Source organism: Pseudophryne corroboree, chromosome 6 (genome assembly GCF_028390025.1).
Source record: "Pseudophryne corroboree isolate aPseCor3 chromosome 6, aPseCor3.hap2, whole genome shotgun sequence".
Lineage (NCBI taxonomy): Eukaryota > Metazoa > Chordata > Amphibia > Anura > Myobatrachidae > Pseudophryne > Pseudophryne corroboree.
In genome coordinates this window covers 269525086-269542934 of record NC_086449.1, presented here as the reverse complement: position 1 = coordinate 269542934, position 17849 = coordinate 269525086, and the positions used below count along the sequence as shown (strand labels likewise).

The following is a 17849-nucleotide window of genomic DNA, read 5'->3' as shown; positions in this document are numbered from 1 at the left end:
CCCAGTTCTTGGTGATGTCTGGCTGCGCACATACCCGAGGGCTATGGTAATACATCATCGTACATTTTACTGTAAACGTCTATGGAATGTGAGTATGAATTGGCAGTGTGTACCCATGAGGTGCTGGTATTCTGACTGTGAGCGTTGTAGCAACAGCACTTCAAAGATGTTGCAGAGAAATGCATTCCTCCCGTAGTGTTGGCATGTGGTCTTAACTGACTGAAAAAGCTGCATTCAGCTTAAACTTCCACAGAGAGTAAGCCCAGAACACTTTAAATGGGGAACCAGAGGTAAATTTCAAGAAATTCTCCCATAGTAATAGCCACTAGAGACACTTTTCTGTTCTAACTAAAAGAATTGTATTTATAGGTGTCGCAAACTCACGGATGGATATCATGGATGCTGACCCATACTTTAGGATTGGGGTCATCCCATGTCAGTTCACCCAGGCATGACACACACTGACTCCGAATTTCATGATACTTTGTACACTTGATACTACCACATATCTACTAACCCATGTCAAATTGTTCTTCTCTAAGCCTTACAGTTTTTGAGATATAGGGGTATATTCAATTAGTGTCGAAAGCTGCCGTCTGTCGAAAAGATGGCAGTTTTCGACTTTTTAAGGTCGAATCATTATTCGACCTATTCAATCCCCAGCATTTTTATTCGACAAGTCGGGGAATTCGACTTGTCGAATAGTAGGTGAATCGGCGGTATAGCTTCCGATTCACGTACTTCTGAGGGAAACGGGGCCAAATTTGAAAGGATTTGGCCCCGTTTCCGACCATCTCAGTCCGACATAAAAAAATGTTGGACTGAGATGAGGGACTGTGGAGGAGAGGGGGGAGAGCAGCGCCGGAGGAGACGGTGGGGGCACAGGGGGAGAGCAGCGCCGGAGGAGACGGTGGGGGCACAGGGGGAGAGCAGCGCCGAAGACGGTGGGGGCACAGGGGGAGAGTAGCGCGTGGAGGAGACGGTGGGGGCACAGGGGGAGAGCAGCGCCGAAGGAGACGGGGGAGAGCCGGGAGCGCAGCGCTACAGCAGCTGGCAGCGTAGCCGGAGGATGTCACAGCCGCCGCTCACCGCAGCGTCCACCCGGCTCCAGCAAGCGAGGTCCCGCTTGCTGGAGCCGGGTGGACGCTGCAGTGAGCGACGGCTGTGACATCCTCTGGCTACGCTGCCAGCTGCTGTAGCGCTGCACTCCCGGCTCTCCCCCGTCTCTGCTCTCATCCTGTGCCCGCGGTTCTCCCATCTCCTCTGGCGCTGCTCTCCCCCTGTGCCTCCACCATCTCCTCCGGCGCTGCTCTTCCCCTGTGCCCCCACCGTCTCCTTTGGAGCTGCTCTCCCCCTCTGCCCGCATCTCAATTCGACTTTTTTTAAAGACGAATTCAGATTGCTTTGAATAGCCCAAGTCGGATCCATTCCGACAAATGAATGTCGGAATGGATCCGACTTCAATTGAATATACCCCATAGGGGGTCAAAGTTTTGAATAATTGCTTGGAAATGGGAAAAAAAGCACATCTCAGTGCCTAATCCATGTATCACTTTGAAATTTTGACCCTTTGTGAATCAAGATATGGAGATTCCAGTAAAAAAAATGTTTTATCAGTCTTGCCTGACTCCGAGAGTTCATTGTACATTCCATACTTCATACTTAATAATTTATTTTGTACAAAAAAAAAAAGTGGGTTCAATTAGCATTATCTACCTAAGGCAGATGAGTTATCAGGTCCCTTTTTTGTTTAAATTGAACTGTAAAGTATACTTTAAAAGGCTATGAGCAGTATTCAATTCAAGTCGGATTTGCCGACTTGTCGAATAAACGGCAATTTAAGGTCGAATCCAGATTCAACGTATTCAATAAAAGTGCCGTTTATCCAACAATGCAGAAAATCCGACATGTCGGAAAGCATGTGGATCGGTGGACGTGTTTTGTCGGATTCGCGGCCAAGGGGTATATTCAATTGAAGTCGAAAGCTGCCGTCTGTCGAAAAGACAGCAGTTTTCGACTTTTTTAGGTCGGAAAGGTTCCGACCTATTCAATCTAACCCCAAATTATTAAACAAGTCGAGGAATACGACTTGTCAAAAAGCACGTGGATCGGCGGAATAGCTGCCAATCCGCGTGCTTGTGTCGAAAACGGGGCCATATAGCCGCTGCTGTAGCGCTGCTCTCCCCCGTCTGCCAGCGGCTCTCCCCCAACTCAATTCGACTTTTTTTTAAAGTCGAATTGAGAATGCATTGAATAGCCCAGGTCGGATCCATTCCGACAAATGAATGTCGGAATGGATCTCACTTCAGTTGAATATACCCCCAAATCCCACAGGTTTTAGCCCCGTTTCCGACAATGTCGATCCAACTTTAAAAAAAAGTCGGATTAGCATTGTTGCGAACGCCCAAATCCGACAGGATTTGGCCGCTAATTGAATACTGAGATGTCAGATCCTTTCCGTCGGAAAGGATTCGACATCAATTTAATACACCCCTATGAAAGAAAAATAATGGGATTTTGATTGCCTGTATGAGTATTTTAACGTTTAATGATAATTCTCTTGTTAAAAAACGAAAATTACCGTTAGGTATAATTTTGCCCGCCAGGGGAGCATTTTCTTTTGTATATTTCTATGTATATGTGCAGATTTCTAATTACATGTAGGGGAGTATTCAGTTAGCTGCAATAACCCATTTTTTTGCCCGAAAAACTGTGATTTTACAGCAAATCGTGAAAGACCCCTATTCAATTAGCCTCAATAATTTATTGTCAATAATTTTGCCATGAATTTCACTTCATCTACTCTGAGCAGGTGCAAAGTTGGGGAAAATCTCTATTTTAAAGGTAAAAATGTCAGGATTTGGTTCAGAACCCCCCTGGACACCCCCTCCCTTCCCTAATGACTAAGTAGACATTTTCATGTTTTTATTTTTTTCTAGCTGGCCAATAATGACATGTAAATTTTGGGGTGATAAAGTGCAAAGTTACAGAATTAGGGGTTCAAGGTATGAGACAGGTATATTGGGGGTGCATTATGAGTGGGACAAATGTTTTTAGACTTGCAGATGGGAGTAGTCAGTCTTTTTTCGCTTTTTTTTTTTCATGTCCCAAAACGGCCCAAATATATTCTCATACCAATTTTTATGTACCCCGGATTTAATGAGAGCACTTATTTTGCTGGAAAAAAAATAGCTTTTATAACTTTTTCATTTTTTTTAAATGCATATAAAAGCTATTTGACTCATTTTAAGTACCCCAAATCTATTAATATGACCTTTAATATACTTCTATACTGTTATCCTATGTTAGTTTGCCATTTTTTGGGGGTACAGGCTGATTTCCCCATTTTCACCTACACTTTTCACAGCAACAGCTTTCACGCAAATATTGTTTTCATGATTTTTTAATTCGCACCTGTTCCATTCCAAAATTGTGAAAACAGGATTCTTACCGTGAAAAATGTAGGTGAAAATGGGGGAAACTAGCCTGTACCCAAAAAAAGGCAAACTAACATAGGATAACAGTATAGAGGTGTATTAGAGGTCATATTAAATAGATTTGGGGTACTTAATGTCAAATGGTCTTTATGTGCATTCTAAAAAAAAATTTATAAAATCATAAATGCTGTTTTTTCCCCCCAGCAAAATAAGTGCTCTCATTAAATTCAGAGTACATAAAAATGAGTATTATACCCCTTTCACACCGCCAATGCCAGATCCCACTCGGGAATTGGAAACAGGTCCTTCCCGGATGGGATCCGGCATTGGACGCTGCTGCTCGCTTCCTCAACCCGGCAATATGCCAGCCGGGTTGCAATAGCAGCGAGGGGCGGAGCCGGCAGCGGGGGCAGCGCTGGGAGATGAGATCATCTCCACGCCCCCTCTCTCTATTGTAGTGAACGGTGACCCTTGAGCCCGTTTACGCTGCTATTGACCCGGTATTCATTCCGGGAATAACACTGCTTTATTCCTGGGTTGAATTGCCGGGTCAGGCGACCCTGGATATCTGCTATGGCGCTTTCACACCGCACGCTGACCCGCATATTGCCGGGTCGATACCGGGTTATTTGTTCGGTGTGAAAGGGGTATAAGTTTATATTTGGGTAATTTTGGGAGACTTAAAAAAAAGTGGAAAAATACTGACTACTCCCATCTTCAAGCCTAAAAACATTTGTCCCACTCATAAAGCACCCTAATACACCTGTCTCATACCTTGATCCCCAAATTCCGTCACTTTGCACTTTTTCATTCCAAAAATTACATGTCATTATTGACCAGCTAAAAATAATTAAAACCGTCAAAGTACCTACTTAGTCATTAGGGGAGGGAGGGGTGTCCCAGTGGGTTCTGAACCAAATCCTGACATTTTTACTTTAAAATAGAGATTTTCCCCAACTTTGCACCTGTTCAGAGTAGGTAAAGTGAAATTCATGGTAAAATTATCGACAATAAATTATTGCAGCTAATTGAATAGGGTTCTTTCACGATTTGCAGTAAAATTGCAGTTAAAAAAAAGCTCAAAAAATGGGTTATTGCAGCTAACTGAATACTCCCCTAAGTGTAATTAGAAATGTGCCCATATACATAGAAATATACAAATGAATATACTCCCCTGGCGGGCAAACTTGTACCTAATGGTAATTTTCATTTTTAACATGAGAATTATAATTAATTAAACATTAAAATACTCATACAGGCAATCAAAATCCCATAATTTTTCTTTCATAGTCATTTAAAATATACTTTAAGGTTTCATTTAAACAAAAAAGGGACATGATAACTCATTTGCCTTAGGTAGATAATGCTAATTGAATCCACTTTTTTTTTGCAACAAATAAATTATTAAGTATGAAGTAAAGGAATGTATAATGACTCACGGAGTCAGGCAAGATTGATAAAACATTTTTTACTGGAATCTCCATATTTTGATTGACAAAAGGATCAAAATTTCAAAGTGATACGTGGATTTTTTCCAGATACACCTCAGAAAAAAAACAGAGCATCAAGAGTGCATTTCCCAGCAATTTTTCGAAACGTTGACCCCCTATATCTTGAAAACTGTGAAGCCTAGAGAAGAAAAAAATTGACATGGGTTAGTAGCTATGTGGTAGTATCAAGTGTACAAAGTATCATGAAAATCTGGGTAGGTGGGTGCCATGCCTGGGTGAACTGACATGGAATGACCCATTGGCGAATACCCAGAACAGAGATCCGAAGTAGAACGTGCCACTGATTTTCACAAGAGACCCCTGAACGGAGGTTTGGGCTTCGCTGAGCCCGATAGGAGCCCAAACAGAGGGCCACGATCTGCCTAAGTACGGAGCTGGAACTGAATATTTGCGATGAGATGGGCAGTAATGTGGTCATCACACTGGGTCAGGACGGATGGGAAAACGTGGACACAGGGAACAGGACACAGAAAAAAGAGATTCATGAAACGTGTAAGAAACGCACTAAGAAGACCAAGGGCTTACACACTCGGGCGAGGTGCCCGACAGCCAATACGGCTGAACTGACGGCTGGGAGGGGGATGGGGCGATGCGGTGAGTGAAGTTTCTTCACTCCCCCGGTCATCCGGTTCCATTGCACTGCATCCAAATATGGACGATATTGTCCATATTAGCTTGCAGGTATGAACAAGCCGGCACCAACAATGAACAAGTGCGGGGCCGCGCATCGTTCATGGTTGGTGCCTACACACTGAAAGATATGAACGATATCTCATTCATTAATGAACGAGATTGTTCATATCTTTCACTGGTATCTTTCAGTGTGTAGGGCCCATTGGATGCTGAAGAATGGTATGGGAGCCTATACTCTGGCACTTGTCAGTGCTCATACTCCTTTATAGGGAAGAGAATCAAATTTGGTGCCAAACGTAACATCACATTTTGGCACGCCTCGCTCTTTAAATTTCAAACAGAGTGCCACTTGTGTTCATATGGAAGCCGCGCCAGCTCATTTCTGCTGGGAGAAGAGGCACTTACTGCAGCCAGGGAAGGAAGCCAGCCATCGGAGGGGAAGCATCTGGCCAGAGACTCACTGCAGCGGGTACTGCTGGGCACGTGTCCACGTCGGAGACATTACAGTACAAAGAGACCAGCACCATCGGACCTGGTAAGTGAACCCCAGCCTCCGACATTCTACAATATACTACAGATCCTATTGCAAGTTACTTAACTATGGGGGTAATTCAGAGTTGATCGCAGCAGCAAATTTGTTAGCAGTTGGGCAAAACCATGGGGGTCATTCCGAGTTGTTCGCTTGGTAAAAATCTTCGCATCGCAGCGATTTTCCGCTTAATGCGCATGCGCAATGTCCGCACTGCGACTGTGCCAAGTAAATTTGCTATGCACTTCGGTATTTTACTCACGGCATTTTCATCGTTCTGGCGATCGTAATGTGATTGACAGGAAATGGGTGTTACTGGGCGGAAACAGGCCGTTTTATGGGCGTGTGGGAAAAAACGCTACCGTTTCCGGAAAAAACGCAGGAGTGGCTGGAGAAACGGGGGAGTGTCTGGGCGAACGCTGGGTGTGTTTGTGACGTCAAACCAGGAACGACAAGCAGTGAAATGATCGCAGATGCCGAGTAAGTCTGAAGCTACTCAGAAACTGCTACGAGGTATGTAATCGCAATATTGCGAATACATCGTTCGCAATTTTAAGATGCTAAGATTCACTCCCAGTAGGCGGCGGCTTAGCATGAGCAAATCTGCTAAAATCCGCTTGCGAGCGAACAACTCGGAATGACCCCCCATGTGCACTGCAGGTGTGGGAAATATAACATTTGCAGAGAGAGTTAGATTTGGGTGGGGTATATTGTTTCTGTGCAGGGTAAATACTGGCTGCTTTATTTTTACACTGCAATTTAGATTTCAGTTTGAACACACCCCACCCAAATCTACTCTCCCTGCGCATGTTATATCTGCCCCACCTGCAATGCACATGGTTTTTGCCCAACTACTAACAAACTGCTGCTGCGATCAACTGTGAATTAGGCCCTTTATTGTTTGATTAGAATAAGTGGAGCTAAAAGGATTTAACAAGAAAAATAATCAACTCAATAAGTGAATGTAATAATAAAAATACAAAGTACCAATAGTACATGAAAGATTATAAATATACATAAATAAAAACCGAATTTTGACGCTCCTAAAACATATTTTACTGACTTTGGGGGTTGGGGAGGTAAACCTTAAAACAATGCATACAGTAATTCTTATATTCTAAAGGGATATTAATTTCCTGTACAATTTACGTTCAAGCATGAGGTCTAGAAAAATGACAAGCTAGGGAATTAGGGATTACATACCTGCCACTGAGAAGCACCTGTGACTGACGGTTGTTCACTTGATTGTCAGTTTTATGTCGAAACTGTAAAAGTTAGAATACAAAATGCTCTGTATAAGATAAATATGAAAAATAACGTAATGTTTGAGAAGAAAAAAATAAGATTTTACTCACCGGTAAATCTATTTCTCGTAGTCCGTAGTGGATGCTGGGAACTCCGTAAGGACCATGGGGAATAGCGGCTCCGCAGGAGACTGGGCACAACTAAAAGAAAGCTTTTAGACTACCTGGTGTGCACTGGCTCCTCCCACTATGACCCTCCTCCAAGCCTCAGTTAGGATACTGTGCCCTGAAGAGCTGACACAATAAGGAAGGATTTTGAATCCCGGGTAAAACTCATACCAGCCACACCAATCACACCGTATAACTCGTGATACTATACCCAGTTAACAGTATGAACTATAACCTGAGCCTCTCAATAGATGGCTCACAACAATAACCCTTTAGTTAGGCAATAACTATATACAAGTATTGCAGACAATCCGCACTTGGGATGGGCGCCCAGCATCCACTACGGACTACGAGAAATAGATTTACCGGTGAGTAAAATCTTATTTTCTCTGACGTCCTAGTGGATGCTGGGAACTCCGTAAGGACCATGGGGATTATACCAAAGCTCCCAAACGGGCGGGAGAGTGCGGATGACTCTGCAGCACCGAATGAGAGAACTCAAGGTCCTCCTCAGCCAGGGTATCAAATTTGTAGAATTTAGCAAACATGTTTGCCCCTGACCAAGTTGCAGCTCGGCAAAGTTGTAAAGCCGAGACCCCTCGGGCAGCCGCCCAAGATGAGCCCACTTTCCTTGTGGAATGGGCTTTTACTGATTTAAGATGCGGAAATCCAGCCGCAGAATGCGCCAGCTGAATTGTGCTACAAATCCAGCGAGCAATAGACTGCTTAGAAGCAGGAGCACCGAGTTTGTTGGGTGCATACAGGATAAAAAGCGAGTCAGTTTTCCCGACTCCAGCCGTCCTGGAAACATAAATTTTCAAGGCCCTGACTACGTCCAGTAACTTGGAATCTTCCAAGTCCTTAGTAGCCGCAGCCACTACAATAGGTTGGTTCAAGTGAAAAGCTGATACCACCTTAGGGAGAAACTGGGGACGAGTCCTCAATTCTGCCCTATCCATATGGAAAATCAGATAAGGGCTTTTACATGACAAAGCCGCCAATTCTGACACATGCCTGGCCGAAGCCAAGGCCAATAACATGACCACTTTCCACGTGAGATATTTCAGATCCACAGTTTTAAGTGGCTCAAACCAATGTGATTTTAGGAAACTCAACACCAAGTTGAGATCCCAAGGTGCCACAGGAGGCACAAAAGGGGGCTGAATATGTAGCACTCCCTTTACAATTGTCTGAACTTCAGGCAGTGAAGCCAGTTCTTTCTGGAAGAAAATCGACAGAGCCGAAATCTGGACTTTAATGGAACCCAATTTTAGGCCCATAGTCACTCCTGACTGTAGGAAGTGCAGAAAACGACCCAGCTGAAATTCCTCTGTTGGGGCCTTCCTGGCCTCACACCACGCAACATATTTTCGCCAAATACGGTGATAATGGTTTGCGGTTACTTCTTTCCTGGCTTTTATCAGCGTAGGAATGACTTCCTCCGGAATGCCCTTTTCCTTTAGGATCCGGTATTCAACCGCCATGCCGTCAAACGCAGCCGCGGTAAGTCTTGGAACAGACAGGGACCCTGCTGTAGCAGATCCCGTCTGAGCGGTAGAGGCCATGGGTCCTCTGATATCATTTCTTGAAGTTCTGGGTACCAAGCTCTTCTTGGCCAATCCGGAACCATGAGTATCGTTCTTACTCCTCGTCTTCTTATTATTCTCAGTACCTTTGGTATGAGAGGCAGAGGAGGGAATACATAAACCGACTGGTACACACACGGTGTCACTAGAGCGTCCACCGCTATTGCCTGAGGGTCCCTTGACCTGGCGCAATATCTCTCTAGTTTTTTGTTTAGGCGGGACGCCATCATGTCCACCTGTGGCCTTTCCCAACGGTTTACCAACAGTTGGAAGACTTCTGGATGAAGTCCCCACTCTCCCGGGTGTAGGTCGTGTCTGCTGAGGAAGTCTGCTTCCCAGTTGTCCACTCCCGGAATGAACACCGCTGACAGTGCTAAGACGTGATTTTCCGCCCATCGGAGAATCCTTGTGGCTTCTGCCATCGCCATCCTGCTTCTTGTGCCGCCCTGTCGGTTTACATGGGCGACTGCCGTGATGTTGTCTGATTGGATCAGTACCGGCTGGTTTTGAAGCAGGGGCCTTGCCTGACTTAAGGCATTGTAAATGGCCCTCAGTTCCAGAATATTTATGTGTAGGGACGACTCCTGACTTGACCAAAGTCCTTGGAAATTTCTTCCCTGTGTGACTGCCCCCCAGCCTCGAAGGCTGGCATCCGTGGTCACCAGGACCCAGTCCTGTATGCCGAATCTGCGGCCCTCTTGAAGATGAGCACTCTGCAGCCACCACAGTAGAGATACCCTGGTCCTTGGAGACAGGGTTATCAGCCGATGCATCTGAAGATGCGATCCCGACCACTTGTCCAAGAGGTCCCACTGAAAGGTTCTTGCATGGAACCTGCCGAATGGAATTGCTTCGTAGGAAGCTACCATTTTCCCCAGGACTCGTGTGCAGTGATACACCGATACCTGTTTTGGTTTCAGGAGGTCTCTGACTAGAGATGACAGCTCCTTGGCTTTCTCCTGCGGGAGAAACACTTTTTTCTGTTCTGTGTCCAGAACCATCCCCAGGAACAGTAGGCGTGTGGTAGGAACCAGCTGTGACTTTGGAATGTTTAGAATCCATCCGTGCTGTTGTAGCACTTCCCGAGATAATGCTACTCCGACCAACAACTGCTCCTTGGACCTCGCCTTTATAAGGAGATCGTCCAAGTACGGGATAATTAAAACTCCCTTTTTTCGAAGGAGTATCATCATTTCTGCCATTACCTTGGTAAACACCCTCGGTGCCGTGGACAGTCCAAACGGCAATGTCTGGAATTGGTAATGGCAATCCTGTACCACAAATCTGAGGTACTCCTGGTGAGGATGGTAAATGGGGACATGCAGGTAAGCATCCTTGATGTCCGGGGATACCATGTAATCCCCCTCGTCCAGGCTTGCAATAACCGCCCTGAGCGATTCCATCTTGAACTTGAATTTTTTTATGTATGTGTTCAAGGATTTTAAATTTAAAATGGGTCTCACCGAACCGTCCGGTTTCGGTACCACAAACAGTGTGGAATAGTAACCCCGTCCTTGTTGAAGTAGGGGCACCTTGACTATCACCTGCTGGGAATACAGCTTGTGAATTGCCTCTAGCACAGCCTCCCTGCCTGAGGGAGTTGTCGGCAAGGCAGATTTGAGGAAACGGCGGGGGGGAGACGCCTCGAATTCCAGCTTGTACCCCTGAGATACTACTTGAAGGATCCAGGGATCCACCTGTGAGCGAGCCCACTGATCGCTGAAATTTTTGAGGCGGCCCCCCACCGTGCCTGGCTCCGCCTGTGGAGCCCCACCGTCATGCGGCGGACTTGGAAGAAGCGGGGGAGGACTTTTGTTCCTGGGAACCTGCTGTTTGTTGCAGCCTTTTTCCCCTACCTCTGCCTCTGGACAGAAAGGACCCGCCTTTTCCCCGCCTGTTTTTCTGGGGTCGAAAGGACTGTACCTGATAATACGGCGCTTTCTTAGGCTGTGAGGGAACATGGGGCAAAAATGCTGACTTCCCAGCTGTTGCTGTGGAAACTAGGTCTGAGAGACCATCCCCGAATAACTCCTCACCCTTATAAGGCAAAACTTCCATGTGCCTTTTCGAATCTGCATCCCCTGTCCACTGCCGAGTCCATAAGCCTCTCCTAGCAGAAATGAACATTGCACTTATTTTAGATGCCAGCCAGCAGATCTCCCTCTGAGCATCTCTCATGTATAAGACTGAGTCTTTTATATGCTCTATGGTTAGCAGAATAGTGTCCCTGTCTAGGGTGTCAATATTTTCCGACAGGGAATCTGACCACGCAGCTGCAGCACTGCACATCCATGCTGAAGCAATAGCTGGTCTCAGTATAATGCCTGAGTGTGTATATACAGACTTCAGGATCGCCTCCTGCTTTCTATCAGCAGGCTCCTTTAGGGCGGCCGTATCCGGAGACGGTAGTGCCACCTTTTTTGACAAACGTGTGAGCGCTTTATCCACCCTAGGGGGTGTTTCCCAACGTGACCTATCCTCTGGCGAGAAAGGGAACGCTATTAGTAACTTTTTAGAAATTAACAATTTTTTATCGGGGGAAGCCCACGCTTCTTCACACACTTCATTTAATTCTTCAGATGGGGGAAAAACTATTGGTAGTTTTTTCTCCCCAAACTTAATACCCTTTTTTGAGGTACCTGGGTTTATATCAGAAATGTGTAATACCTCTTTCATTGCCTCAATCATGCAACGAATGGCCCTAGTGGACATTAAATTAGACTCTTCGTCGTCGACACTGGTATCAGTATCCGTGTCGACATCTGTGTCTGCCATCTGAGGTAGTGGGCGCTTTAGAGCCCCTGATGGCCTTTGAGTCGTCTGGGCAGGCACGAGCTGAGAAGCCGGCTGTCCCGCATTTGGCATGTCGTCAAATTTTTTATGTAAGGAGTCGACACTTGCACGTAATTCCTTCCATAAGTCCATCCACTCAGGTGTCTGCCCCGCAGGGGGTGACATCACATTTATAGGCATCTGCTCTGCCTCCACATAAGCCTCCTCATCAAACATGTCGACACAGCCGTACCGACACACCGCACACACACAGGGAATGCTCTGACAGAGGACAGGACCCCACAAAGCCCTTTGGGGAGACAGAGAGAGAGTATGCCAGCACACACCAGAGCGCTATATAATACAGGTACTAACTGAATTATATCCCCTTATAGCTGCTATAATTATTATACTGCGCCTAAATTTAGTGCCCCCCCTCTCTTTTTTACCCTTCTGTAGTGCAGACTGCAGGGGAGAGCCAGGGAGCTTCCTTCCAGCGGAGCTGTGAGGGAGAAATGGCGCCAGTGTGCTGAGGGAGATAGCTCCGCCCCTTTTTTGGCTGACTTTTCTCACGCTTTTTTATGGATTCTGGCAGGGGTATTTATCACATATATAGCCTCTGGGGCTATATATTGTGATTATTTTGCCAGCCAAGGTCTAATTATTGCTGCTCAGGGCGCCCCCCCCCCCCAGCGCCCTGCACCCATCAGTGACCGGAGTGTGAGGTGTACATGAGGAGCAATGGCGCACAGCTGCAGTGATGTGCGCTACCTTGGTGAAGACTGAAGTCTTCAGCCGCCGATTTTCCGGACCTCTTCTTGCTTCTGGCTCTGTAAGGGGGACGGCGGCGCGGCTCCGGGAACGAACACCAAGGACGGGTCCTGCGGTCGATCCCTCTGGAGCTAATGGTGTCCAGTAGCCTAAGAAGCCCAAGCTAGCTGCAAGCAGGTAGGTTCGCTTCTTCTCCCCTTAGTCCCTCGTTGCAGTGAGCCTGTTGCCAGCAGGTCTCACTGTAAAATAAAAAACCTAAAATATACTTTCTTTCTAGGAGCTCAGGAGAGCCCCTAGTGTGCATCCAGCTCGGCCGGGCACAGAAATCTAACTGAGGCTTGGAGGAGGGTCATAGTGGGAGGAGCCAGTGCACACCAGGTAGTCTAAAAGCTTTCTTTTAGTTGTGCCCAGTCTCCTGCGGAGCCGCTATTCCCCATGGTCCTTACGGAGTTCCCAGCATCCACTAGGACGTCAGAGAAATTATGTTTTCATTACTACTGAAGATTCCAGAATCAAATATATCAAGGGCCTTCCGAGATACCAACAGTATTCATGTATTACAAATGTTCATTCAAAATGAAAATATGTTTATCCAAACACAATATGGTGATCTGCTGCAGTGGTGACTCACACAGGATTCCCCCAAGTTTCCAAACTTTTCAACAAATACACAATTATAGCATTTTCTTTGATAGAAATATATATCGGCAGTGGATCTAATGTTGAGGAGACCATAATATCCCTTTAATCCGGGACACCTATGATTTGTACAGGTTCTCTGTCTGACTAAGTTACTGAGTTCATGCCTACATTTCATTGGTTTTAATCAGCCACAGAACTTGTGTAAATAATAGCTGTCCCAGATGGTATACATGCTTTTTACCGGCGGCAGGGATGCCGGCTGTCAAGATACTAACAGCAGCATCCTGGCCGCCAGTATGCCGGCAGCGGGGTGAGTGCAAGAAGGCCCCTTGCGAGCTCGTTGCGCTTGCCATGCTGCGGGCACGGTGGCCCGCTGTGCTCGCCACAGAATCTATTCTCTATTTCTCCCAGAGGGGGAAAAGGCTGTGGAGCTGGTATTCTTGCTGCAGCATTTCACCGCCTGTCGGGAATCCGGTGCCGGCATTGTGAACAGGATCCCGACAGGTGGCCTCGTGATTGCCTCCCCCTAGATTAAAGGTATATTATGGCAAGCGTGTGTGTGTGTGTGTGTGTGTGTGTGTGTGTGTGTGTGTGTGTGTGTGTAAAACAATGGGCGGCGCACAAGGGTGAAGTATATAAAAGCAGCATTTGCTGGTAATACTAAAACACTCACATAAGTAAACATATAACAGCATATAACCAGGCTTGATGTGTCCACGCTGCTACATGTTTACTTATGTGAGTTTTTACTATTACCAGTAAATACTGCTTTTATATACTTTACCATTGTGCGCCCCCCATTGTTTTCTACACATACAGAATCGGACCTTGGGGAGAGATAAGGAGGAGTACGGCACCCTGGATTTAGTTAATGCTGGACGTAATTTTAAATTGCAAATAGTGGTCATTTATTTGTGCAAACAAGGACATTTCTCTTTTATATAAAGATATTGATAAGGCTATCTATTTATCTTATAACATTTACAATAAATAGGTAAGAGACTCAGTACGCAATTGGCGTATGGGGTACCGTAAGGGTACGCACTTAGCGTAGCATACGCTCGGCCGTGATCGAGACGCACATGCGACACGCTCGCTCACAGCTTAATGCGTGGTGTCGAGCACGCTATAGGCGGCCGACTACCGTAATGCTACGCTGCCAGCGTAGCGGACGCTCGAGTCCGCGAGGAGAAAACGAGCGGCGCAGACGCTCACGGGATGACAATCAGTAAACCTTGAATGTAACACACAGAAAGGATGCTCTTATACTGTAAACCTTGTACTGAAATACTGTAGCGATGTAACGCTGTTTAACCTTGTTAATGCTAAAGCTGCTTGAGCGTTTGAGACGCTCCTATTACCTTCTGCAATATAATGAACACACGATACCTTGCTAAGGTTCCAACACCTTTACTAACAAGCTTTTTGTTATATTGAAAAGGGGAAACAGTTTACAAGTCATACACTACAAGCTAACATATCATTCTAACAGAATATCTAGACAGAAATATACAATAGCGTCACAAACTTATACTATAACAGAGAGAGAGAGAATGGCCAATACAAACAGGGAACAAGTTGATTACAGAGAATTACTTACACACACTGGGAACGATCGCTGCGCTAGTCCTGGTACCAGCTCCAAGTTAGTCAATATGAAAACCGTTTGTGGAGAGTGAGAGAGCTGCCCAGGCTGGCTGATCTTATATACACTGAGTACAGTACACTACAAAGGGGCCTATAATCTCATTGTTCATTGGACACAGGAATGTCTCCCTGCATCATAACAAAAGGTCATAGGTTAGTTTGAACAGGTGGGCTGTGACTATATCAAACTGCTCAGGTGGGAGGGAATCTGAAGATTCCCGCCGCATGGGTAATGAATCGCAAATATAGTAAATGTCCAGAAAATACTAATGGCCATAACTATACGCAGGAGCGATTAATCTTTACCTAACCAGCACCGGATTGTTTCTAATAAAATGTTCTTTAGTTAGGTACCAGACACAGCTGCTCAAACCCTGTCTGACCCTTCATACCATACAAAGAGGAATTCCTCTGTCCAGCGACCATTTACATTAAACAAACTTACAGTCATTATTAAGGGGAACATTATCTATAAAACATACTATTTGGTTTTATTATTTAACGATTGAGTCGCCCGCTAGACGCACACAAACTCTACCGTAAATGCACATACCACGCGCTCGAGCGCATGGCCGAGGCGCCATCACGCGGCTGCGAGTATCCGCACGCACGGGAGAGAATGTGCACGTGCAGCAGGCACGCGCATGGGGTGGATATATGGCAACGTGTAGCATGATATTTTTCCGACTTTGACAGTCCACCCTTTGGCAGTCATCAATAACTGCCACTTCCTAAAACAGTTCAAAAAAGAAAAATATATGTCATAGAGTAAATACCATCTTATGATTGGGTAAAGGGAGGAGAGGATCAGGTGGGAAAAAGGTATGACCTAGTGAGATAGTAAAAGCATGTGTGTATGAATCCATGTTTGAGGGGTCATGTATCATCGTGCCGTACGTGTTTTAGATCAAGCTTCGAGGTATTGCAAAGTATACATTTGAATTCCTTCTTATCCCGTATCAAGGGTCTGTGGATGGGCTGTCAAACTTTACCAAGCTATTTTCGGCTTTTGGTTGTAACAAAATGGGGTAGCACATTTTAGTTGATGATACATGAATGGGGGGGATATGTGAGTGCTGATATCTGTGCCTATATTCCCTATTGACTATGGCCCTCATTCCGAGTTGTTCGCTCGCTAAAAATCTTCGCATCGCAGCGATTTTCCGCTTACTGCGCATGCGCAATGTCCGCACTGCGACTGCGCCAAGTAAATTTGCTATGCACTTAGTAATTTTACTCACGGCTTTTTCATCGTTCTGGCGATTGTGATGTGATTGACAGGAAATGGGTGTTACTGGGCGGAAACAGGCCGTTTTATGGGCGTGTGGGAAAAAACGCTACCGTTTCCGGAAAAAACGCAGGAGTGGCCGGAGAAACGGAGGAGTGTCTGGGCGAACGCTGGGTGTGTTTGTGACGTCAAACCAGGAACGACAAGCACTGAACTGATCGCAGATGCCGAGTAAGTCTGAAGCTACTCAGAAACTGCTACGAGGTGTGTAATCGCAATATTGCGATTACTTAGTTCGCAATTTTAAGATGCTAAGATTCACTCCCAGTAGGCGGCGGCTTAGCGTGAGCAACTCTGCTAAAATCGCCTTGCGAGCGAACAACTCGGAATGACCTCCTATGTGTCATTACCTGAAGGTTGTAGAAATGAAGATAAGAGCAATTATGGTAAATGCAGTCATAAACTATGTGAGTTTAATATACATTTGCCGATTGAGGTCTTGTCTTGTGTCTTGTCTTGATGTACATGTTGACTGTAGTCTCCTGATGCTTTTGCTATAAATGACGGCAAAAGCTTTTCCATTGTCCAGAAAGTTAGTCACTAAAATATTTGGGCTATCGTAAAATTTAAAGTCACTAGGAAAATGGGGCTTGTAGCATAGTTCATCAATGGTCTGTATAACAGAGGTTGTCAAATTCTTCTTCCAAGCGGATGTCTTTGTACCTTGGAGGAAAACAAAGGAGAAACGGGTGAAAGAAACGGACCGTGGAATCACATTTTCATCACAACATTGTCTCTATTGTTGGGTCATACATCAAATTAGTTGTTGTTAGTACAGTGTCTTCGCTCCTTAGACTCATCACCCTGGTATTAATTTTACGCTTCGCTAAAACCCGAGCGCATCTAAATATCAGGCCAACCAATAGGACGACTCCCAGAGTACACAAAAGAAATTTCCCTACATCCATAATAATACCTTGGGCCCATTCTCCTAAGCCCGAGAACCAATTTCGTGGGTTCAACCATGACACCCAACTGGTCAGCTCATTACCCACAGCAGCGAGTGTGAGATTGTGTTTCCTTCGAAACTCCCACTTTAATTGTAAAATGTCATCCATCTTTTGGTCTATGACCTCGGCTGGGTCCTCCGTGCTGTTTGTAATGTACGTGCAGCACTTTATTCCATATTGAGTTGCTAGGGTAACACAATACCCGCCTGTCACAGCTGTGAGGTAATTGAGAATCATCCTATGCTGAACCAGTTCTGTTTTGTAGGCTTGTAACTCTTTCCCAGTGTACCTGAATGTGTCGTCATACATTTCGGTGATATTGTCTAATAAATTTGCAAGCGCAGATATATATCTATAATTTATCACTCCTCTGGCGGTACGACTGATATCTAACGCGAGTAGGAATTGAATCCCGGTGGATTCATGGATCAGATCAGAGGCTGAATGCTCTGTCCTCTCTATCAGGTGCCGTTTAACGACGTGCTCGTAATGAGTGTGAGTATAAGGAGCTTGGGCACTGCGGTGAATATCTTTCATTTTGTTATGGGTTACAGTCATTACTTCAGGCAGTACTTTTCCAATATAGCACAATCCCTCTGAGTTTGGGGCAAGCCAATTATACGCCTTCCTCCCGCATATGAAATATGCATCATCGGGGAGAACATATGGGA

At 45.5% G+C, this 17849-nt stretch overlaps 1 protein-coding gene across 3 annotated transcripts in view; it reads right to left on the bottom strand.

The window, feature by feature from the left end:
• ATP8B4 (ATPase phospholipid transporting 8B4 (putative)) overlaps positions 1-17849 on the bottom strand; it is a 498700-nt gene that overhangs the window by 289376 nt on the left and 191475 nt on the right. For all 3 annotated transcript variants that reach the window (XM_063926015.1, XM_063926016.1, XM_063926013.1), the window contains one exon: positions 7314-7375. In XM_063926015.1, coding sequence (XP_063782085.1) covers positions 7314-7375 — 62 coding nt within the window. The remainder of the gene's footprint in view (positions 1-7313; positions 7376-17849) is intronic.